The 26,175-nt window shown below is 34.7% G+C and overlaps 1 protein-coding gene across 1 annotated transcript; it reads right to left on the bottom strand.

Moving 5' to 3' along the window:
* Window positions 1–257: 257 nt before the first annotated feature.
* On the bottom strand, window positions 258–23,214 carry LOC122603542 (la-related protein 1A). Its single transcript, XM_043776267.1, has 14 exons — window positions 22,885–23,214; window positions 20,843–21,290; window positions 19,901–20,069; window positions 16,675–16,765; window positions 16,430–16,501; window positions 16,019–16,299; window positions 15,777–15,846; window positions 15,547–15,651; window positions 15,129–15,418; window positions 14,680–14,823; window positions 14,544–14,607; window positions 10,626–10,771; window positions 10,268–10,372; window positions 258–751 (listed from the first exon to the last, which is right to left on the bottom strand). Exons 1-14 carry the CDS (start codon window positions 23,077–23,079, stop codon window positions 604–606), a joined length of 2,328 nt encoding a protein of 775 aa, XP_043632202.1. The 5' UTR covers window positions 23,080–23,214; the 3' UTR covers window positions 258–603.
* Window positions 23,215–26,175: the final 2,961 nt, after the last annotated feature.

Genomic DNA, 26,175 nt, shown 5'->3' with positions numbered 1-26,175 from the left:
TCAGGGCCGTCACTGCTACAGTGTATCCATTCGTCTGGGTAAGATCCGTTCTCAGTGATGCAACAAGTTTGTTTTTCCGTGGAGTTTTGAGACAAATGATTGACTCATGTTTCAGTCTTATGATTCAACACCTACTTCCGAGAACACCCTTTTACCATAAAGCAAACATCAAATATACTGAAGAATAAAACATTACTATTACCAACAAAATGCAACTTGTGATCATGTTATAAATCAAGAACTAGAAACACGCAACATGCAATCAAAGACAAACAAATCCATAAAATTTCATACTTTGGCTATAACAAAAATATGCATTTTACAGACTGGAAAAAATTGGTCTCGGTTATAGAAGAAAATTCCCATAAACGAGAAGTTCCAAATAGCCCAATTTATCAGCACAACAAAATAGGGTCAGCCGGTGAAACGTAAACCCCTGACAACAAGCTGCTATGTACAATGACCATATTCTTAAAGTTGTCACAGAAGTAAGAGAGCCAGAAACCACTCTATCTCTATCTCTATAAGATACTATATAAATAATATTCTCTTAATTGTGATTCCACACCTCCCGTCTGTTGTAAGACTACCAGTCTCTGCTTATTACTTTTTATCAATTTTGGCTGCAGTAGCTTTTATTTTCACACGGTTGACCTTAAAATCGTTCAAGCTTCTGTACTCTTCTTTGAGTAGCCTTTCCAGTTCTGGGAGCTTTTTGTGATCCTTTGTCCGAGAATAGTGATGGAATGCCCTATCAAAAGAAAAAAAAAAACTTTCAGCACAATAATTACCAAATAGATAACATCACAGCCCCTGGGATATTCGTTCGTTAAGCACATTAGTTTGTTCGTATTTGTTTATTTAAATGCTAAACAAACATAAACAAACACAAAGATAAATGAACATACACTAATGGAAATAAAGATAAAAACAAATAAAATAACTTTAAAACACCCAAATAATCGATTATATATCCAACATTATGAAGGATCCAAAAGTCTCAAAATGAGAGAGAATTTAGAAGAGAGAAATGATTTGATTTATTTCCTAAGTGTCCATCAATTACAACTAATTTGATATTTATACAAAAACAATACAACTAATTTTGAAACTAACTTCACCCGCTCACTAACAGTCTTTTGAAATTTCGATCCTTAATTCTAATAATATGTAACAATACCCTCTCCTTTAAAAGAATTGTCCTCAAAATTGAAAATGAGGAAAACGAATATGAATGTCAGCTGACTCCCAAGAGGCTTTGGACAAGGGAAGTCCCTCCCAATGCACCAACAGTTTAACCTCAGCTTTGTTACCTTTCTTAACCAACTTCCTATCGATAATTGACCTTGGTTGTAAAACAAATTTAGGACCAGTAGGAATTTGAGTAGGCATTGGTGGAGGTCCATGGGCTCTTTTCAGGAGTGAAACATGGAATGTTGAATGGATTTGGGACCCTACAGGCAAGTCCAACTGATAAGCCACCTTCCCAATTTTGTGTAAAATCTTAAATGGCCCAAAATACTTAGCTGATAGCTTCCTATTAAAATGGGACTTCATGGATTTTTGCTGAAATGGGTGGAGTTTAACATAAACCCAATCATATTCCTGAAATTCTCTGTCCATCCTGTGAGAGTCTGCCATCTGTTTCATTCTATTCCTTGCCTTCTCCAAATTAACTGAGTTTTTGAATCATTCCTTCTCTTTCTCTATGAACATCTTCAGCGGCTGCAATATTGGTATCTCCTGGAATGTATGGTATGTGCAGATTAGGCTTGAAGCCAAACAAGGCCTCATATGGACTCATTTGAATTGCAGAATGCCATGTGGTGTTGTACCACCATTGAGCCAATGGTACCCATTTCACCCAGGTCAGAGGAGCATCCAAGCACATGCTTCCGAGGTATGACTCTAAACATCTGTTAAGAACTTCTGTTTGACCATCAGATTGTGGGTGGTAAGCTGAAGAAAATGCCAATTGGATGCCTTGCAATTTCATAAACTCTTTCCAAAAATTACTCAAGAACAATGGATCTCTGTCAGAGACAACAATGATTGGAGAGCCATGAATCTTGAAAATGTTGTCCATAAAGGCTTGAGCTACTGAAGTGGCTGTGAAGGGATGGCTGAGCAGCAGAAAATGACCATATTTAGTCAACCTATCCACCACCACCAATATGGTATCTGTAAATATGGATTTTGGAATGGGTAAAGGTTGCAATAATCCAGGTGAGGCTACAACTTCATATTTAGATCTCTGACAAACTGTGCATTTCCTAACAAAATTCTTTACCTCTTTTGAATACCCTTTCCAATTAAAAATCTCCTTAATTTTGGCTAAAGTTGGAACAATGCCAGAATGCCCTCCAATAGGTGAAGAATGGCATCCACTGAACTTATCCCTATCTGTAAAATTTCCATACTTTGAATTCTGGATAAAGCATTAACCACCAAGTAATCTGCTCCTTTTTTGTAACTAATCTCATAATCATACCCCATTAATTTGGCTAACAACTTTTGTTGCAAAGGTGTAACAATCTTTTGATCCAATAAATGCTTCAAACTTTCATGGTCAGTTTTAATTACAAAATGATTTGAAGCTAAATAGTGGTGCCATTGTTTGACTGCTAATAGAACTAGCCAGTAATTCCTTCTCATAAACTGACCAAGACTTTTGTCTACTGGATAAAGCTTTACTCATAAAGGCTATAGGGTGACCCGCTTGCATCAAAACAACTCCCAATCCATTTCCTGAAGCATCAGTTTCCACTGTGAAAGTATTAGAGAAATCAGAATACTGGTGGGGTTGCTAAAAACACTTTCAAGTCTTCAAAAGCTTTCTGACTTTCATAAGTCCAACTAAAATTATCTTTTTTAAGTAATTTAGTAGGAGGCTTAGCTTTAGCACCAAAACCTTTAATGAATCTTCTGTAGTATCCTGCCAACCCCAAAAACCCTCTCAACTATTTGATATTAACTGGTTGAGGCCATTCCTGAATAGCTTGTATCTTCTTTGGATCAGTTGACACCCCCTCTCAAGTAATAATATGACCTAAATATTTAATCTGGTCTGCTGCAAATGCACACTTTGATTTTTTTGCTTTTAATGAATTTTCTCTCATTAACCCTAAAACAGCCTCCAAATCTGTTGGTGCATTTCCGGGTGACAACATCATTATAGAAGTTTATCTTGAGTCATTTGTATATGTTAAACGATTTGTTTTGTATGTAATAAGGTCAAAAACGACCAAGTTAATCGAAACGGTAACTAGATCGGTCTAGGATGGTCTAGGTTGGTCTAGGTTGACCTTGGAGGTCTAGCTAGACCTCATTGGACCGAATTGGTTTGGGCTTTGGTCTTGAGCTATAGGTTCGGTCCATATTAGATAAGTATAAATAGGAGATTAAACCTTATGCTTAATGGTGAATCTCTCTAGTTCGTTTTTCCAGTATTTTGTAAGCTCGTGTGTTAATTGTAATCGTTATTACCGAATTAATACAAGGCTTCGTTTTTATCATTTGTATATTGTTCATTGTTCGTGTATTCGGTTTACCGAATATTGTTGATTGCTAGTGTTCGATATTTTCCGCACTCAAACACTAGTTATCTAATCTCGTAGATCCGGTAGCTAAGGGACTTACAATTGGTATGAGAGCCAGGTTAGAGGTCCTTTCAATTGGTATCAAGAGCTTTGGATCGTGTTCTATTCGTTCAGGGTTAGAGCTTTCAACAATATTAAGCTGTTTTTGTTGTATGTTACTTCACGGTTTTGAGAGATCAAGCAAGAAACAAGGGGTGTTCGTCTAGCTAGACTGCTCTAGCTTGAGGTCTAGCTCGACTGTTTTCGTCTAGCTAGACAGGTCTAGCTTGTGGTCTAGCTCAACCTCCTTGCCGATCAAGTAAGCAATTTCGATGTCAAGACCTATAAATAGATCTTTCGGCTGAGTCTGTAACGAATCTTGTATGGATTTGTTTTGAGAGATCAAGCAAGAAACAAGGGGTTTTCGTCTTTTGGTCTAGCTAGACTGGTCTAGCTTGAGGTCTACCTCGACTGTTTTCGTCTTTTGGTCTAGCTAGACAGGTCTAGCTTGTGGTCTAGCTCAACCTCCTTGCCGATCAAGTAAGCAATTTCGATTTCAAGACCTATAAATAGATCTTTCGGCTCATTCTGTAACGAATCTTGTATGGATTTGTTTTGAGTTAAGGATTAAGTTCGACCAAGGTCTAGCTCGACCTCCTTTGCCTATAAATACACTTCGACTCATTTTGTAAAGAATGGTGAAGGTTTGGTTTAAGGTAAAAATTTTGAAACTCTTAGACGCGGTTTTTGAATTCGAATCTTTCTTGAGTTCGGATTTGAAGCTTCGTCTTTCGAATTTTGAACTTGTGTACTTAAACAATCTTAAGTTCTTACAACGTTACGGTTTTTGTGTTTCGGTTTTTATGGTATGTTCGACCAAGGCTTAGCTCGACCAGGGTCTAGTTCGGTTTCATTGGGTAATGAATTTTTTCGGTTTTTCTCAAGTTTAGGTCTGAAATTCTCCGACTATTTTTTATACTCATAAACTCACTTGAGTTAAGGTTTGAAATGTGTCTTTCGAGTTTTGGACTTGTAGACTTTGAACAATCGTTAGGTTCCGAACTTATCCTTGAACTAAGGAACTTGTAATCTTGGTTAAGCTTAGGTCTAACTTGTTTGAGTTTTGAACTTGAAAACTCAATTGAGTTTTGGTTTGAAATTCCGTATTCGAGTTTGGGACTTGTAAGCTTGGTCGAGTTTAGGTTCTATATTTATCCTTTTGAAACATTGATGGCTCGAGGTCTATCTTCTATAGAAGATTCTGGGAAATCTTAGGGAAAATTCAAGATCAGGCCAAAAAGGTTGTTCTGGCAAGGAGTTACTGGGTTACCTCTTGATTACATAGTGAACAATCGTGGGAGGAAGATAAGAATGAGAGATTAGCTGAAACCAAAAACAAACATACTAGCTGTTTTAAGAATTTTGTAGAGAAAATGGGGGGATAAAAATTTATAATCTTCCATGTTTTCTATACAAAATTCTGGTTGCTTGAAATAAAGAAGATCATTAAGTTTTGACAGAGTTCAATCATGGTATCTTTCTGGTTTTGAATCCGTGTGACATGTGTCTGACCTAATTTTTGGATCAAAGGCGCCTGATTATAAATTAGGTGATTCAGATGAATGAGATGAAGATTAAAGACTAGGGTTGAAAGTCGATTAAACTGCAGATGATCTTTGTTGAGCATGTGTTTGGGATTTTGTCTTAGAGCTTTTGGGATGAAATTAATCATTTGTACTCAAGTAGTTGATGATCAAACCTTAACTTTATGCCAATGATGTAGAGATAATTAATCCGGTAACTAGTGAAAGGGTTGCAGATTAAGTGGTTCTCTATGTATTTTGGAGATGCTTACCTTGAGGGGGAAATTTGGTACAAAAGACGTCAGGTGATAGGTGGATTTGTGAAGTTACAAGACAAAGTCAGACACAATTGGTTAAAGACATGGATCTTGTCAGTGTTGCATATCTGAGATTCAAGTTACAAAATTTCTTATCTTTGTGTGAGCTGATTAAATTCAACACTGATTGTTGGAGATTCAACTTCTCTGTCATATGCCAGTTAAGCTTGAAGATCAAATGGATTTAGCTATGTTGTCTTGCATGATATTTGTTATTGCTTGGGGAATCGATGATATTTGGATTTCTTGGAAGCAATGATTTATCGATTACTTTGAAGTTATGATGTTTGGCATCATAATATTGCTTGGAGCTTAATTTGGAGAAGGATAGTGTTGAGGGGGAGAATTACAATCCGTGTATTGGATTTGTTAGCTGTCAGAAGGATACAGAGATTTTGCAGTTTAAAGATTAGTGTGCATCGCATGAAGATCAAGTCTCACCGAAAGAAGACCCTGATATCATTGGTTAAACGGAAGTCTGTTGATGCAGATTTTTTAACTAATGATTGTCAGAATTGGTGGCAATAGTCAATGGGTGTCCGTTTGTGCATTTCTGTTACTATTGCTTATGTATTACAACTGAAGACTTTGAAGATCGATAAAACTTCTAAATGCTGATGTCAAGGGGGAGTCTGTTGGTGCATTTCCGGGTGACAACATCACTATAGAAGTTTATCTTGAGTCATTTGTATATGTTAAACGATTTGTTTTGTATGTAATAAGGTCAAAAACGACCAAGTTAATCGAAACGGTAACTAGATCGGTCTAGGATGGTCTAGGTTGGTCTAGGTTGACCTTGGAGGTCTAGCTAGACCTCATTGGACCGAATTGGTTTGGGCTTTGGTCTTGAGCTATAGGTTTGGTCCATATTAGATAAGTATAAATAGGAGATTAAACCTTATGCTTAAAGGGGAATCTCTCTAGTTCGTCTTTCCAGTATTTTGTAAGCTCGTGTGTTAATTGTAATCGTTATTACTGAATTAATACAAGGCTTCGTTTTTATCATTCGTATATTGTTCATTGTTCGTGTATTCGGTTTACCGAATATTGTTGATTGCTAGTGTTCGATATTTTCCGCACTCAAACACTAGTTATCTAATCTCGTAGATCCGGTAGCTAAGGGACTTACAAAATCCTTTAAATGTTGCTCCCAATTTCTGCTATATACTAGAATATCAACAAAGAAGACCAAGGCACATTTCCTCAATATTGAATGGAAAGTGGTATTCATCAATGACTGAAGGTAGCAGGTGCATTGGTAAGACCAAAAGGCAGTACGAAAACTCAAAATGCCCTTGATGGGTTTTGAATGCAGTTTTGTACACATCTGGTTCATACATCCTAACCTGATGATAACCTGACCTCAATTCCAACTTAGAAAAAATAGTAGACCCTTCCAACTCATCCAACAATTCTTCAATCAATGGAATTGGATACACATCCTTAATGGTAGCTTCATTTAATCTCCTATAGTCTACACACATATGCCAACTCCCATCTTTCTTCTTAACTAACACCACAGGTGCAGCAAAAGGGCTATTACTGTGCCTCACAATACCAGAATCAATCAACTCCTGAGTCATTTTTTCTATTATGTCCTTCTGCACTCTTGGGTATCTATATGGTTTAAGGTTCAAATTCACTTGTTCATCCTTAAGATTGATTCTATGATCACAAGATCTGAATGGTGGTAACCCTTTTGGTACCTCAAAAACATCACTAAATTTCTCTAATAATTATTTACAACTTCTTATTATTCTTACAACCACTCAACAAGGGACAATGCAAATTTGTTGGTTCTGCAAAAGTTTCCAGGGTTAATAACTCTGCTTGTACCACCATATTTGTCCTTTTTCCCATCCATTGATTCACTTTCTCCATTGAACAGAACTTAATACCTTGCTGTCCAACCCCCTTTAACTCAATAGCTAAGTTCATTAGTTCGGGGGGGGGGGGGGGGGGTCTTTTGTAAATATTCAAAAGACCGTTAGTGAGCGGGTGAAGTTAGTTTCAAAATTAGTTGTATTGTTTATAAATACCGAATTAGTTATAATTGATGGACAGTTAGAAAATAAATCAAATCATTTCTCGGTTCTTTTGGAATTTCATGGTCAAATTCTTAAAATTCCACATAATGTCATGCAATGTTTCTAACCACTGTACCCCCAATACTAAATCATAGTTATTCAAATCTATCAACAACACATCATCTTTAAACAAATGACCCTGTATGGACCATTCCAAATCTTTAGACAAATTCAGACAAGACATGATGTTTCCATTAGCCACAGATACTCTCACATTAGGTATATTAATAATGGGACAAGCTAATTTATAAGCTAAACTCTTACTCATGAAATTATGAGTACTCCCACTATCTACCAAAATATGTAATTTCCTATTTCCAATGCACCCCACTACTTGCAAAGTAGAATAAGAGGGAAATCGCATTATAGCATTTAAAGATATGTGAGGTTCACCTTAGATTATATTTACCATATCTAACTCAGGGGGTGGTTCTGGGCCTATTGGTAAAACATTTAATTGTTCAGCCAAAGCCAACTCTTCTGCAACCTCATCCACAGTCACCATAAAAATCTGTTTCTTGCCCTTACAAACTTTTTGATGACCAGCCACCCACTTCTCATTACAATAAAAAACACTCCCCTCTATTTCTTTTCTCTTGCATAAAAGTACTTATCACAGATTTAGGCACCACAGCACTTGAAGGAATTGCATTCACTGGTGTAGCCAAGATGGGTGGTTTGGACAAATTACCCATATTACCAGTACTATTTCCCACATTTCTTGACACATAATTTCTGTTATTACTAACCCCATTCCAAGATTTCATTCCTAATGTTTTATTAGCCTGGTTTTGCACTTTTGCCAAAGTATAGAGTATCTTTAGGGGTTTCAGGTTGGAACATTTTTAATGGACATTTAATTTCTGGTTTCAACCCTTCAATGAACAAACTAACAGAATATTCCTCACAGAGGTTTACCTTGTTAAGGAGCCTGTCAAATTCATCACAATAGTCCTCCAATTCTCCAGTTTGTGTCAAGGCTTTCAGAGCTCCCATGGCATCTTCCATGGCTACAATAGAAAATCCTGCAACTGCAGATATTGAATATTCATACCACTGTATCTCATTCATTTCCTTCCCACTGGATTTGATGTAAGCTTGGTGCCATGACAGAGCTCTTCCATCAATATGGATAGGAGCATACCTAACTTTCCGATCTTGAGGTGTATCATCAATGGCGAAAAAGTGTTCACACTTATACAACCAACCCTCTACATCATCTCCATCAAATCGAGGAAAATCCAGTTTTGCAAGACGGTTATAACTGAATTTTTCTCCTTCTGGTCTCACTACCACCGCCCTTTGTTTTTCCAATTCCGCCATTTGTGATAATAGGGTTTGAACGGTCGAAATCACCTCATTTTGTGTAGTTAGAGACTTCTTTCATCAATCTTTCGTTGTCTTTTGATAATTTCTCCATTTCTTGAGTTTAATTTCTGGTTCCCATGGGTTAATTGTGAATTGATTTAGTGATTTTAGTGAATTATGGTTCGTCGGAGAACATAGCTCACCAGAGAAAGTAACCGGAATCGTAACCGTCGAGGACCGAACGGCTCTGATACAATTTGTTAGAGAGAATTTAGGAGAAGAGAGAAATGATTTGATTTATTTCGTAACTGTCCATCAATTACAACTAATTCGGTATTTATACAAAAACAATACAACTAATTTTGAAACTAACTTCACCCGCTCACTAACAGCTAACAGTCTTCTGAATATTTACAAAAGACCCCCCCCCCCCCCCCCCCCAACTAATGAACTTGGCTATTTCGATCCTTAATGCTAGTAATATGTAACACAAAATCTCAACATGATTTTATATTATACATATTTAAATAGACACAGATAAGTATGATTTATAAATATAATATTAAATGAACGAACATAAACGGAAGTTCACGAATATATACAAGGGATACAGCAAATGATCAAGGGAATGAAGACGCTAACAATAGCAGCTTTAATATATGGAAACCTCATAATTATATGGCCCTTTTTGAAAAATTCCAGGCCACCGCAATGGAAACATGAAGCAATAACAGGGGAAAACGTGGTGCATAACAATTCGACACAACTTAAAATCAGAAATGAAGTAAAAAATTTTTTATTGAAATTGAAGGAAAAAGACAATAAACAAAACTGATGGTAGCAAAACTGATGGAATAAAAAGTCGATTAATAGGAGCAAAAGGATGGAATAGAATGAATAATAAGTGAAAGTTAAGCAAAAGGATGGAATGGAATTAACAAGAAGTGGAAGTTTAACTAGAAGAAAGATAAATAGAGGGTTATTCTTCTCAAGTTTAACTAGAAGAAAAATAATATGTATTTGGGATTTGAAATTCTTCACTATCCCTCATTCATGGGATTTTAAATGCAAAACCCTTCTCCAAAATCTCTAACATGTCATTTGGTGGGGTTTCAAATGCAAATCCTATAAATTCATCAAAATCCCAAAAACCAAACACCCCCTTATAGCTAAAGATTTAAATAGCTGAGATTACTTTAAAAGGTCCAACTTACAAGTGCACACCAACTTCTGCTTCAAGTTGAAATGTCAGGATTCGGGAATTTTGGTAATTAGCGAAATAATAATATAATATACTTTCATAAGGGAGAATAGTTGCAACATATGTGAAGCAAATTAGTGCATACTTTCAACTGCTTTCTAATCTACAGGGGTAATACTGTAGAGGTACTTACCAATATTTTTCAAGGCCATAGAGATTTCCCTTATGGTAGAAATCAAGAGTAAGCTGCTCAAAATCCCCGTAAACATCTTCTCTGAATTCCTTCTCCAAACCATAGCTGCAATAAGACAAGGAATATTTTTTTAAGCAAAAGCAGACAAACTGCTATTATGTGTATTTAAGAATTAGATATGTCATGTGTGAATCCTAAGTAGTTTCTGTTCATTAAAATAAATAACGTGCATCTAGCACAAAGTAGCAAACCAAGTAAAATAGCATCCATGAGTCAAAAGAAAAATAAAACACATAACAGTGACCAATTGCTTGCATAACTTCATTTATTTACAAAGTAATGATGAAATATTGTTTACCTATAAAATCTGAAAAGGCATTCCATTCCATAATTGTATCCAGCAGCTGAATCTTCCAGTGCGATTTTCTTAAATTCATTATACATTGAAGGGACAAACAAGTCCCTAAGAAAATATGACCAGAATCTGTACAGGGTATTCATTTCCTGCAAGTACAAACACAATGACACAATGTAGCCCTCAAGAACTTTAAGCTCAACTATATTAGGAAGGGAACTGAGGGTTTTTAGAGCTTTTAGTAAATAAAGATCTGAATACGTTATATAAATATCTGGATTAGTTATTGTAATAAACTTTAGCGTAAAACAAATAAGAAAGGATGATTGACATGTGACAATATTTTGGTGGGTGTGCATCAATGTGGATCACTTGATTTGAAAAAAAAAGTGATGCTGACTAATGCACACCTACCTAAAAAAATAACACGTCACTCTCATTCTTTTTAACTATATTACATCTATAACTTGGTTTGAAATAGCGTGTGGCGACCCGTGGCGATAAGGTCCCTGAGGCAACAAGCGTGGCGTTGCGAGTGCTACGTATTCGCAGGGACAATTTCTACAAATATGCTAATACTCTACATGTAACAATTGAATACCAAAAGATAACCTTCCATATCATAAGAAAAGACAACAGTTTGTGATTCCAAATCACCAAATCATAATAGGTTGTGATTCTACGACACCAAATGTATAATAAGTAGAAAACAAACCATATAAGTAGACTAATAGACTTGAAATTGAAAGTTGAAATCAAAACAGTGGGCCCAAAAAAGTGAAAACATAACTTTGACATGTTGTGACGCAACGGACGCAACACGCGACGGCTCGCAACGGGCTTGTTGCGCTCGCAACATGTAACCTGGTCGCCACACCCTTGGCGGTGCGCCCTAGGGTCGCAACACGCAACGCCTGTTGTACGCTATTTTAAACCAAGATCTATAATATAACTAAAAGAGGGGGTTGGGGGTACACTTGGCACCCCTAATCCCCCTCTTTGAGCCTAATCCTCTCTCCTTATTAATCCTCTATTTTTTTAATATTTTATTTAAGTTAATAAAAGGCCGACCTTATTATTAATTAAAAACTCTTTTTATCCTTAATAAAATCTCTCAAAAATTATTTATCTATATATACAACCTAGAAAAAACCCTCACATATTCTCAACCCAAAAAAAACCTACGGCCAAAAAAAAAAAAACCTACGATCGACTACCAAAAGGGTTTTTTTTAATTTTATACTTTGTTCATATTTAATCATTATTATTATTTATTAACATTTAACTCCTATGTTATTATTATTATTATCTCTTTTAATTTAGTTTGTTTTCCATTATAGGCTCGTTATGGCTTCTTTTGCAACAACAAAAAATAAGACCACATTAGCTCATCTTGAAGATTTTAAGCCAACACATGTTAACCATCATCTACGACTCCGTGTTGTGCATGTATGGACGGTTTCAGAGTGGAACAACCCGAAGAAAATCAAAACGTTCGAGATGGTCTTTGTTGTTGAATTGGTATGTATTTTTCGAATTATATACTTTGTTGCAAATTTTTTATTTAACTAACTTTGGGGGAAAAAAAGGGTAAACTGTAATCAATATTTATATGGAGTTAATTTTCATATGTTCCTTCTTTAGCTTTTGTATTGATTAAGTTGTGAATTTGGCCATATTGATGGTTGCTCGAATCATATTAACTTTGATTATTAGATTTCGAGACTACCCGTCCATTAGACGGGCCTGAGCACTAGTTAAGGTATATATATATATATATATATACAGGTTCTAGTTAAAATAAAACAAGTATAAAAGTAAAACAAATATAAAAATTCTTATTCTCATAAACGAAAATCATTAGGCATCATGAAAATATTCGTGCCTCATGTATATACTTAGGCTCAATGAATCTTCGTGCATCAATTTTAATATGATCCAATGGTTGTCAAGATTTTATCCTATTTGTTTTACTTTAATACTTGTTTTCGAATAACCAACCCCTATATATATAGGGTAGTTTTCCAGTGAGAGCACCGTTAAACTGAGAACAGTGTGAGAACACTCGAAACTTAGTTTTGATGCATTATAAGTCCAAAAAACTAACATAGTGTATATATTTAAGTGTTTAACAAAACATTGTCCATCAAAACTGATAAAATCACCTTTTTTTTTAGTTTATGCATTAATTTTGATGCATATGCATCCAAGATGGATGCATAAAACAAAAAGCATGACTTTCTCAATTTTGGCGGAACAATGTATTGTTAAACTATTAAATATTGATGATGCTTATACATTATGTTAGTTTTATGGACTTATAATACATCGAAACGAAGTTTTTTAGTGTTCTCGCGCTCGTCTCATTTTAAGGTGTTCTCACTGAATTGGAACTATATATATACTAGAAGAGTACTTGTGCAATGCGACGGTGGCAATCTTGTGGTGGTGGCGACTATTGGTGATGTTGGCGGCGTCGAGTGGTGTAGGTTGATATAAATGTAATTGATGTAAAGGTGGTAGTGGAGATATTGTAGAAGATAAGGGACTCGTGGTGTAAATTAGTCCATTAAGAGCAATTGGGTAATTTCTCATGTCCTTTATATTAAACCTTATAACAAGGGTCTAGACTTTTTATAAGGTATTAAAGATATAAAAATAGGATAAGCGATAAATGAGGTAGATTTTAATTAATTGGATCAGGGCTCTTATATATATATATATATATATATACCACAAGTGTTTAATCTCCATTTTTTTATGTATTATTTTTCAGTTAAGAAATCTTCACTTTTTTACGTGAGTGTAGGAATCTTCACTTTTTCTTTTGTTAATATTTAGTCAAGTTTTATAAGTTACAATTTTTTTTTTTTTTTTTGCAGTCAAATTGGCACACATCTTTTATCTTCATTTTTATATTAATTATTTTGTTTACCCGGTCAAGAAATCTTCACTTTTCTTTTACACTCAACTTTATTCATTAAATGAAGTTAATACAATGAAAGAAATAATCTGTTTTAGCGAAAAAAGCTTCATCCAGTCAACTTCATTCATTCAGTGAAGTTCATACAGTGAAAAAATATATATGTATGTACTATGTAGACTTAGGTTAGAGTGAAGTACACATGTTCCCATAGTCTATTAATTTTTAAAGGGGGGTGGGTCTCAATTTCATTTTATAGGATGTTGTGACATTTTCGTATACAAGTCAGAATTATGCCACCAGTGTCAAATCTTAAGTCAATTGAAGAAAGCTTCATTTTTTCAAATTTTCATTTTCTTTTGAAATCCATAGTTGTCAAAAGCGAAGTTGCAATGAAGCAAAGATGAATCTTCAGTGAAGTTGTTCTTAGCAACGAGAATGAATTTTGAGTGAAATTTTTTTTCATTGTTCTTCACTGAAGCAATGAAGATCTTTTTATGGGTAAAGAGATTTACCCTGGTTAGATTAAGCAATAAGGATCTTAAGCAAAAAATAATGAAAAGATATTCACCAGAGCTTAAAAAAGATTAGAAGACATCTTTGATGAAGCTTAAAAAATTTATAAGAAATCTTTGATGATGCTTAAAAAAGATCATCCGAGGAAGAAGTTGACATAATGAAGAAAACTGAACTGAGTTAATTACAAAACCAACAATGCCACTTTCATCCTTTACATCATATCACCCTTGATTAAATGGTCTATCAATCTATCTCATGGGAACATGCCTACCTCATGGAAACCTGACCCTATATAGTGTTGTAATCTAGTAAGACTGCATATTTTAACAAATGGTCAGAACACTTAAAAAGTTTCTTTGATATATTTAGGCATCTGTTGTGATACTTGTACAGTTAGAAGATAAACAACATAGTTAGATCCATTAGAAGACATGATTCATATTGAAATAACCAATAAATAGTAAATGTGGAATAGGTACCTCACTACATCCAACACCACATTTCTTCCGTTCATTTAGGCATCTCTTGTGATACTTTACATACCTACATAGGTCAATTCAGTAAATTCACTCATTCAAATGTATAGTTTATAAATAATAGTTACTCATTACCCACTTTTGCTGCCTGAAACCATTCTCTTCTAGAAGCTGATGACTAGGATGCTGGAAAGGTGGAAATGGCTTTGGCATGGAGCCTACTGGTGGACTACTGCTTGTAAAGCAGCCATGGGGAGAAGCACCAAGCTTTGAAGACCTTAATCTAAATAAGATGGTAAGAAAAATATTAGCCAGCCTATAGACTAAAGTGAAATGGTCAGGTAGGATGTATTAGGTTATGGCTCACTAAAAAGAAGTATATGGTAAATTTTTACTCGTCAGATTGTACCAATACATATATTATCTATAACTTTTTTTTTCTTACGACATAAAACTTAGTGTGTTAAAAATAAATACAAAATCATATTTTTCATTAACAAATAATAAATATGAACCTTTTGAAGTAAATTTTACTATTTTAGTCAGTTATATGCACTTACAATACTTAATACTAAGGTCTAAACTCACCCATGACTATCAGGAGGAGTTGAACCAAAGAAAAACCCGACCGAACTACTTGGTGGACTTTCTGACACGATAAGATCATTTCCGTTATTCTTGAGGTTGCTTGCAAACCACCGTTGGTTCTTCGCTGGTTGTTGCTTGGAAAGGCCTTTATTATGTTTCCTTCTAGAATTAGGACTGCCGGCAACGTGATTTGCTATAGAAGAAGCAACTCTAGGAGATCTGGAAGTCCCATCCTTCATCTCATTTGTTGAATTGTTTCTTCTGCCTTTATTTCGCTTTGATTTTAGTTCCTGAAATTAGCGGATGCTTTATTATGTATTTTTTAATAGAGTATATGAAAGTTTGCATACTTGTAAGCATACCAAAATGTTAAATAAAGCATACAAAAATGTTAATGAGAAATACAATGTTAAATAACCTGTTCATAGTAATATAGGCCATCGTTTATGGCAGTAGCGAGCTCGTTCGGAGATGATTTTGCATCCACTACAGAACCTTTATTTCCTTCACCATTCTTGTTATTCTGCCATGCAGATAAATGTATATATTCGTTCATTATAAAACTAAAATTTCCACTAATAAAAAGCATCAAACACCTGAAAACAAACTTTATCAAGTGAATCACCTTGCATATTATATGGGTCATACCTGGGTTACAATTACAAGTCTCTCAACTGCTTGATCATTTACAACCATCTCATCATCTTCATCATCCACCCTATGGCACATCGTGTCATTACATTAAACAATAGCCAGCAAACATATTTGATGGAAGATGTGACCCAAAAAAAATACGTGATACATAGGACAAAAACATTAATATCTGAATTCTGCAAGCAATGCCAAATAAAAGTATATAAAATGCAAACTGGTCATGTAAATAGTAATACCTTGTTTTAAAAGAATTAGCATCCTTCTTTTGTTCAAGCTCAAGCTCCTCATCAAACATGAATGTACTTCCAAAATCGTCACAAAGTTTATCCATATTTTGTCTCGAGAATTTTGATTTATTTTTTGAGCTGAAATGATCTTCACCAGAAGTATCTTCCTTCAAAGAATCAATGATCTTAACATTCTCCTTGGATTGTTTTATAGAATGTACTTCTGTTAAAGTAGATTTATTCCCTGGAATCCATTTTGACCACTCCTCACGCCTTCTCACGTTGTCACCCTGCTTAATAGTAGTAAACAAACATTAAAATTGTTGTTTGGGCTGCGGTAGCCCATTATGTGAATATCACAGACTTCCAACAAAATTGGATTACATAAGTGTCAGTGGAATAAGTTGTGCCTGCTCTAACCTGCACTTCAAGCATACTAGAGTTCTGCAAGGCATCCACTATAAACGGTATGTCCGTACACATTCTTTTAACCTGCATCATGTCAGGTAGACAACATCATTTTATACTAATATCATAAATATCCATAATTTGGTTCAGTCACAATAGTTTGCCACGTGCATTGACGAATTATGGCACATTGTTTAACTAAAATTATGGCAGGTGAATATACTTCAGATGTTATATGAGGCTAATAATTAACATACCCTTTTAAATTCGGCAATAGTAGATATTGGAACCCATCCATTGTCATCCATTAAAGAACGCAAGTACTGATCACCTTGCAAATTCTGATCACTGTAGAAACAAAGAAAAAGGATTCAATATAACTGCAGAGCATTATAAACTCTAGTTTTTTTGGTTCATGATTACTCTATGCTGTGATTATCATGTAGCATTTTGCATATACTATTAACCAATTTTCCCCACAATGGTAGCCTAGTGATAGGGGACATGCGGCAGAAAAGCAGAGGTCAGTGTTTAAATCTTGTACCGTGCCCCTTTAATCAATTTACATTCTCTCATGTTGGTCGTAAGACCAATAAACATGGACCAATAATGAGTCGGTTATACACTTCATTTTACTTCCAATCTATATGCGTCATTCGTAACTATTCACCTATTATTTTTATAGAAACTCGTCTTGATTCGTAACGGTAATCAAAATAAAGTAAAGAAAACAATAAAAGGTACAGGTAATTCAAAATTCGAGATAGCAGAATCTCCAAGAAGTATAAGACTCAATTTTATTCGTCCATGATAAAAATATAACTCTAAAGCCTTATTCATATGAAGAACTAAAAAAGACCACCTAATTAAACATATACTTCTAACCTACCTACAAGTAATAAATCTAACTAAAAATAAAAACAAGAATCTCCAAAAAGTCTAAAACTTAATCATCGATAATAAAGATAAAACCCTAAAGCATTATTTATATAAAAAGACTTTCTAACCCAGAATTTGTAAGTCCATAACTTATTAAACAACAAAAAAATCTTTAAAAGTAAACTAAATAACCTAGTTAATAAATATGACACTTACACCACCAAACTTTCTCGTTCATATCAATACTCCCATCCCCAAAAACACCTTGTCCTCAAGATGTTGCATTTAATCGTCTCTTATTCCTCGATCCCAAGTGGCGGAGGTAGTGGTGGTCAATATAAAAATAATTGATGTTAAAAGGGTTAATGTAGTTTAGTCTAGGGGTTGGAGGATCTATGTTGTATTATGGGTATATTAGGTGGAGATTGAGGGAGTTGCTCTTTTATATAGAATAATTTGTGTATGTTTGGCAAGGGGCTTTTGGGGGCTTTTATGAGCTTAAAAGCCTCAAGCTTTTAAATATAAGCCCTTTTTAAAGTTATAGCCATGTTTGGATATTCATTTAAAATCAAAAGCCCCAACCCCAAAAAGCTCCTAAAAGTCCCGAAAGGTCTTTATAATAAAAGCTTGTGTAAGAATAGTAGAAATAGAACCCTAGCCCCTAGCCCCATTTCCAAGCTTCAGCTCCAAGCCCCTAGCCACAACCCCAGCTCCAAGCTTTTGTGCCAAACATACCAAGACTAAAATAATAGAACATGCCTAAAAAATGTTTCAACGAGTGTTCATCAGTTGTTTCACGTCTTTTGTCAAAAATGAAAACATGTCTTAGCCTACTCTTGTTTCTGATTGACCAAAATCCTTTGTCTTCTAAAACATGTCACTTTTATCTTTTCTGACCATAAATCATGCAGCTAGCGTCGAACTTCTGTTAACAGTTTCCCATTGCAACCATCATCATTGCCCTTCACACCTCGCCTGTTGTTCATTAAGGGTCTCCTTCCTAAAATCTGTTATCCACCCCATGTCATGTTTATGTCTTGCTTTGTACCAGGGAAGGTACTCCTCCTAGATTACTATAACTATCAGCATTTCTTTTCCGCCGCCACAGTTCTAACAGCCACGCTATTTTGTTTCCAAGTGTCTATGCTGAATTCATTTGATTTTTATTATCAGCCTTTTTTCTTGTTCTAAAATAGATACATTACCTTCTTCGTGTTCCCATGTAGAAACACCGTGGCCTCTCGAAATCGCCAACTCCCTTAATAAGTTTATGAGTTCATCATGTCGCCTATCGGCTTCAGCTTGTTGCTTAGTAGAATCTGCCTCCAGCCCTCAATTGTGCTAACCCGAAATTCAACCTGCCCTCTAATTCTTGGAAGCGAGCATCCACATCAGCTTGAAATTGACAAAAGTCAGCCTCAACATCTGCAACCCTCTAAGTTTTCATCTTACCAAAAATATAGGAATCTATTTTTCCTTTTTTCTCCCAGGAACAGTACCACTGTGAACCGCAGAACCGTAACTTCCGGAATTTCTATTTTAGGATTACATAGATTGGCATCGAAACATTGCTCTGATACCAGTTAATACGACCTAGCTCGATTTGTATTGATAATCAAAATAAAGAAGAAAAACAAAAGAAGGTTCCTGCAATTCGAGAAACATGGATCTCAAAGAAGTAGACTCAATCACTCAAATTAATTGATCTATAATGAAAATACAACCCCAAAGCCTTACTTAAATACAAAGACTTCCTATAGACTTAGAAACACTAACTTATCCAACATGTAATAAATCCAATTGAAAATAAACTTTCTGGTTAGTATCAGTTTAATCCAATGAAAACTCATATTCCCATACTCCTATCTAGGCAACAATTTCCCTATATTTTCTTCTTTGTTTATTTCCTCTTTTACATCATTGAATTTGGGCAACAATTTCCCCTTTATTCTATTAATTATTGTAGCTTTATTATTCACCTTCCTGTAGCTTTATTATTCGCTTATCGACTTTACTGATGCTTGCATACATCTTCCACATTAGTACTTATGATAATAACTTATTAAGAACATCTTCAACCTTATTGCTGGTTTAGCCTGTGTTCTTGAGTTTTTTTATAAAGGAAGAGGGAAGAAGAGGAAGAGAAGGAGTAGATTTTCTTTCCTTTCAAATCATCCCAAAAATGGGAAGAAAATATCCTTAACAAAATCTATTGAATTCTCCTTCCATATCTTTTCCTTTCTTCTCTTCTTTTTTAAAAATAAACTCAAGAGCACAAAAGTTTTTAAAATCCTTCACAATCCTTTCCTTTCCCTTTAAAAACAACTCAAGAACATAGCCTTAAAGTGGATTTCCATATTTATCAATGCATTCATGGCATTTATCGAGACAAAACATAAAAGTTGAGGGAAACACACTATAATACAAGCGCTCATGGTGCATCAATTTCCTGTAAAACAAACTTTGACATACTCGTCAGGTTCAGAAATCCCAATATATATAGCAAAGAAGTAACGGTTGGATCCTCATCATCTTCAGTTAATGTTTCTTATACTAACAACTAACTAGAGATGACAATGCTTTCCTATTCACCAAATTACGCACCTGAAATAGTATTCAATTTGAGTTCTAACACTAGCCCTCATGGATTGCGTCTGTGAAGGTAAAACGGGAATCCCCGGGCCCAACTGAGGTGGAACAGCAAAAGGTGGATGGGGGGGCCTAACAGAAAATGGAGGTATAGCAGGAAGATACACAATAGAACCAGGAGGACCTGCCCAAAAGTTATCGCAGCCAACTTATTACAAAAAAGGAAGCCACAAAGCAAACATATAAAAAATAAAAAATGCAATAATAGTAAAAAGTACAAAAAAAATAAGAACATATAAAATATATAAAAAGGTACAACCAATTCTAAGTTTCTAATTATATAAAAAAAAAAAGTAAAAGATCAAAAAGGGTGAAAATTTTGATACAGGGCCAATGTTGATTGTTGAAGACACTTTACATCCTTCACTGAGGTGGCAATGTCAGCCCACTGTACTTATCACTTCAGGTTATTTTCAGTCCAAACAGGGTCAAGTTGGCCAAATAAAAAATAAATAAGTTTGATAGAAAGGGAATGTATCAAATGTGTTGATTGGGGTCAAAAAGGTTAAAACTTAAAAGTAACTAGACGTGTAAATTTTAAGCAAACAAACGCCGAAACAGTTCAAATTTAATGATTTATAGTATTTTATAATGGTAACATATTGGTTCTTAAATTACAATTAATGCATAAATTGTTCATTGAAAGAGCTGGAAAATTGGACAAAAAGTGATTTTTGATCAACTCTACCCGTACTATATTATCTGTTCCAACCCAAACCTGTTATAAAGTTACCCAACACGCCTATCTTGTGGTTCCTACTTTAACTTGTAACTTCTTTTGTATAAACTGTAAAGTAGGCAGATACTCGCCTACTCGGAAACTTTGGTGACAATGGTCTCACCCATAAATCTTATCAATATTTCCTTTACTGTGGCAGCATAAAAGTAAACACTTACCAGGAAAGGTACCAATAAATCCAGCAGGTGGACCAAAAAAGGGTGGCCTTATGAAAGCTCTTGGCCCAGCATTCGGCTGCACGTCATTATTCTCCTTTGGACCTAATGGTTTCTGGTTTTCTTGCACATTAGGTCTTCTACTAGGAAACTCGCCACCAAAAGTACTAGTATTGCCTCGTATTGGACCTGTAATAGGGCCATTTGCAGGAGAAAATGGAGCAACAGCAGGCGGGGGGTAAGCATATCCATGAACAGGAATATGAGGGGGCCAAGGTGCCATGCCGCCATAAAGGGGTGGTGGAATGGGTGGTTGATGGAAGGGTAGTGGTCCATGAAAAGATGGTGCAGCATTTGGGTTTTGTTTACTGGGTGCTGCTTTATGTGGACGTGTTGATTGCCTGTTATGGTTTCCACGCAGGTGTGGCTTTTGCGGCTCAACAGCAGGCACCTGAGAGTCAAAATACAAAAACATGCCCTATATATTAAACCAAATGTACATAAAAACTTAAATGAATCTTGACAGTTATTCATCAAGGGTAGTAATAAATATCCCATCAAGCAAGAAGAAGATAAGCAGAGACTAGGCCCAAGAAACTATAGCATTATCAGACCGAAGAAGAATATCATTCCTCTAATTTATTTCCCTGTGTTTCTCTCTCGATTAACTTGTTCGTGGTAATATTTCCATCCCAAGTTGTAAATAGTAATACAGCCATTATGAACTTTAAACACAACAATATGTTTCTGATCATATATACATACTTATCCTAAAGAACATTAAGTTGTTGCAATCTTTTCATAATAGGGGTTGAGAACTCACAAATAAAAAAGAACGCGAGAACAATTTGAGCCACATATTTTTCCCACCTTTCTCTCTCTTCAATTAAATAAGAAAATTCATCCAAATCATTCAAAATGATTTATCTCACAAACCGTAAATCGTTAGATGAAAAAAAATATGGGTGGTCTTAAAATTCCGTCCTCTTTCATTAGAGATGCAATTCCATATACTTTTGACGACTTTTTAATTTTAGTTTTCTTTTTGATACTTACACATAACCTACACATGTGTAAGTTGAACGAAAATTGTGATTCGGAACGGGCTTCGCCCTTAAGGATATTCATAAAGGGTAGTTGGTGGGGGTAAACGGGTGATAGGTCATTGAGGGTGATAGGTCATAGAGAGTGATAGGTCATAGGGGGTGATGGGTGATCTATTTAACAGGCTCCGCCCTTAGCCGCTATGGCTCCGCCATGGACTGACATGGCTCCGCCATGCATTAACGAGCTCCGCCTTTAACCTTCATTGTTGTGTACATATGGTTATTTACTAATTTAAATGTGAAAACAAAGATCCTACACATGTGTAGGTACACAAGTATTAGGAGAAAAAAACGAAAATTAAAAAGTCTTCAAAAGTATATCGAATTGTATCTCTAATGAAAGAGGACGAAATTTTAGGACTACCCAAACTTTATTTTTCATCTAGCAATTTACGGTTTGTGAGATAAAGCATTTTGAATGATTTGGATGAATTTTCTTATTTAATTGAAGAGAGAGAAAGGTGGGGGAAATATGTGGCACATAATTGTTCTTGTGTTCTTTGTTATTTGTTAGTTCTTAAGTTACCCTTCCTCTTTCATAATAATTGTATTTATTTTCAAACCTTAAGTAATTCACATCAACATTTTTATTGCTGTAAATCATAACGTAATTTCATAACGACAGCCTACAACTCCTTCATTCGATACAAACTTACATGATAACAATATGTCAATATCAACTTCAAAAAAATAACATGTCGCATAAAACCACCAATATTTTCCAGTAAACATATCACAAATTTAAAAACTTTTTCTACTTATTATACTATCTTCTTTTATAAAAAAGAAAAAGCTTTACAATAATACACACAAATTGGTAAACACCCATATATACATACATTGATACATACATATAGATATAAATAATATAATACAATAATAATAAGGGAATAAAAAAGAATTGAAAATTAAAAGAGAAAGAAGAAGATAATGACCTACCTGGGTTTGTGGAGGGTGTTGAGTGGGAGAGTTTAATGAAGAAAGGGCTGGCCAAGAACCTGAATCAGAATGGTCACCGGAGTTAGCAGCTTCCACCGGCGGCGGCGGCGGAGTTGTTGGTGTCTTCCATGGTGACTTGGGTGGCGGCGGAGGATCTTTGTGATTATCATTATCATTGTCACCCATCATTATCATTACCTATATAGATATAGATATTATAATTATTATTATTGGATATGATGATTGTGAGTATAAACAAAAACTGGGATTAATTCTGATTATGCTGAAAAGGAAAGGAAAGAGTAGCAGTATAGGTAGATGAGTGAGAGTGAGTGAGGGTGCGTTTTGTGTGTGAGATTGGGGTTGACTCACGTGAACACCACTTTCGGACCATGGTCTGGTCAAAGCTTGAGGTGGCATCGTTTTTAGTTTCATCATTATCCATTTTTATTTTATTTTTTCTTTTAAGAGGAGTGAGAGTAACTAATAGGAGTAAATTTAGGCCTGGTAAAATGAGTGAGTCAGGCGGGTATGGGTAATGGGTCAAAACGGATACGGGTCTAAGCGGGTCATGTTACGAATGCTGGTTTAATGTGTGCGGGTCAAAACAGGTTGGGCGCGGTTCAGGTGCTGGTTGACCCGCATTTTTTTCAAACCAAAAGCTAAAAATGTAATATTTGTTTATAAAACGAGCATGGTACCCGCGCAATGCGGCGGTGGTGGTGGGGAGACGGGTTAGTGGTGTCGGTGATGGTACTATTAGTGGTGGTAGTGATGTTAAGTGGTGTAGGTTGATGTAAATTTTTGGATAATAAGTGCTTAAAGTGTTAATTATTAAAATAAAGATTTAGAGTGTAAATTATAATTTATTAAAGGCAAAACATAAAAAGTCAAGGGTATTTCTGACTACCTAAAATAAAAAGAGGTCATTTCTTTTATAAGACCATTCTTATCCGTTCACCTTATTCACCTACACTTTTTCTGTCACATCAGCATCACCTTCTCATCACCTTCACCTTCTATTTTTCTCATTAACCATTCACCTTCAAATTTAATACCCCATTATACCCCACAATATATCCAATCAAATCAAAGTAAAACTAATTAACAGACAAAAATTATGACATAATAAACTATAGGTGAACATTTTCCCCTTCTTCACATCACCTACCTATTTCACCTATATCCATTAACAATTCACTTACTTCACCTTTTCATTTCACCTCCGGATAATGCTCAAATTATACATATTTAATTTAGCGTTTTTGTACCATTTAACGAATAAATATGACCCATTTGAATGTAATTTAATGTATTTTAGTTACTTATTACTTGCATAAGTGTTTTTGTAGGTTGCATTGGAAATTGATGAGAAAATACATTTAAAAAAAAGAGAATAAAAATGTCGTTGCATTGTTTTGGCCATAGTTTATTCATTCGGATTTCGATGGAGACGATTTAACTTTCTACATATTCAGAAGATTACTATCTACAAGTTTCATGTTGATCATTTTTGATGAATTAGCCACCATGATCACGTTTTTAGTTTATCAATTGGATAGTGACACTCTGATTATAAACTGGGGTTGAAAGCATTTTCTGGTTACAAAAATCAAACAAACTCTTTTCGATAAAAATGTAATGACCTTAAGATTTATCTTTCGCTCCTCTTACACCAAAATTTACTTTTCAGTCAATTAAAAGCTTTCAAAAGATCATTTTTAGTTTGTTAAGCAATGTGACAACTCGATCACAAACCCCCTCAATTTTACACTTTCTTTTTAGATTATATTTATTGTTATTAACTACTAAACTAATTCCCTTGGACTTACTACTAGCTATATTATACGCGACAGGGTACATTGCCCGTGTGTGTAATATAACTATTAGTATATCCTTGTTTTATAAATTTAAAACTTGGGTGATTTTTACGAACAAAATGATTTAATTAAATATGCACTAAAATACACGCAACACCTCCCTCCTTCACCTACCCTTAAGAATGGTCTAAGGGAGTAAAGATATGAATTAAAGTATTTAAGCTCAAATGCAATTATAATAATTTAGTATAGTAAATTTTGTTTACATCGCCCAGGTGCAAGTTTCATTTGTGTTAAATAGTTTATATTTTGTCTACTAATGCTTAGGCCCGTTCAGTGGATGGGTAGTCTCAAAATATATTAATCAAACTAAAAAGTTAAAATTCAAGTAAGGGGGGAGAATATAATGTGTTTGGAATCCGGGTTTTAGACTTCAGGTCCGCGTGTTTCGTAACAATTTTTTCAATCTTTATTTAATTAATAACATCTAATTTAATGTGGTTGGTTTTGGAGTATAAAGGGGTTTGAAGAAATCTGGCTTTTGAAAGTTTGTAGTTTTAGTTTTTGATATTATATTTTAAATACTTCGTATCATTCTTTGCATATGTTTATAATTATTATTGACAACAAATGCTCCTCAATATATATAAAAATTATAATAATATGATAAAAATCATTGGTTTTGGTTTTTCTTTGATTTTCGTGCTTTTTGTTCGAAGATACTGAAGCCAATGTTCAATGTTTATAAAAAACATTATAATCATCCTGAAGGCGACAAAATCCATTGAACCAATACGACAAGTTAATTAATACAAAAACTAAATAAGGAAACATATGAAAATTAACTTCATAAAAATATTGAATCTATTTAACTCTTTTTTTTTCAACTTTAGTTAAATAAAAAATTTGTAGTTTGTTATACCTAAACTTAAGACAAACACAAACAACATTTTTAGACTATAATTACGAAAATTAAAGAAGGAAACATATAAAAATTAACTCCATATAAATAATGAATCTAGTTAACCTTTTTTTTTCCAACTTTAGTTATAAAAAATACTTGTAGTTTGTTATATCTAAACTTAAGACAAACACAAACTACAATTTTAGTCTATAATTACGAAAAACTAAAGAAAAATATATAATTTTTGAAAAGTACATACCAATTCATCACAAAGATCATCTCGAACATTTTGATTTTCTTTGGGGTTTTCCACTTCGAAACAGTCCATACATGCACAACACAGAGTTATAGATGATGGTTATCATGTGTTGGCTTCGGCCTATGATTGCCCGCCAGGATTTTGTCCTGGCTTTCGTGGATCTTTTACCGGGTGGGGCGGGCGGAGGTGGGGGGGGGATCGGGTAGGTCCACAGTATATTATAGATATCCACTTGGTATTAACAAGCATGAAATATATATAAGTTTCATAAATAAACAATTACATATCTATAATTTAAGGAAATAAAT

Source organism: Erigeron canadensis, chromosome 6 (assembly GCF_010389155.1).
Source record: "Erigeron canadensis isolate Cc75 chromosome 6, C_canadensis_v1, whole genome shotgun sequence".
NCBI lineage: Eukaryota > Viridiplantae > Streptophyta > Magnoliopsida > Asterales > Asteraceae > Erigeron > Erigeron canadensis.
The sequence above is the reverse complement of the archived record's forward strand: the minus strand, read 5'-3'. Positions and strand labels throughout refer to the sequence as shown.

Bases quoted from the DNA above. Each gene is read 5' to 3' on its own strand.
- LOC122603542 (XM_043776267.1), bottom strand. From the start codon at position 23,079: ATGATAATGATGGGTGACAATGATAATGATAATCACAAAGATCCTCCG. The intron at 16,502-16,674 runs GTATGTTAATTA...GACATGATGCAG, and splicing joins CTATTGCCGAATTTAAAAGG to GTTAAAAGAATGTGTACGGA. The intron at 14,824-15,128 runs GTGAGTTTAGAC...CATCTTATTTAG, and splicing joins ACTCCTCCTGATAGTCATGG to ATTAAGGTCTTCAAAGCTTG.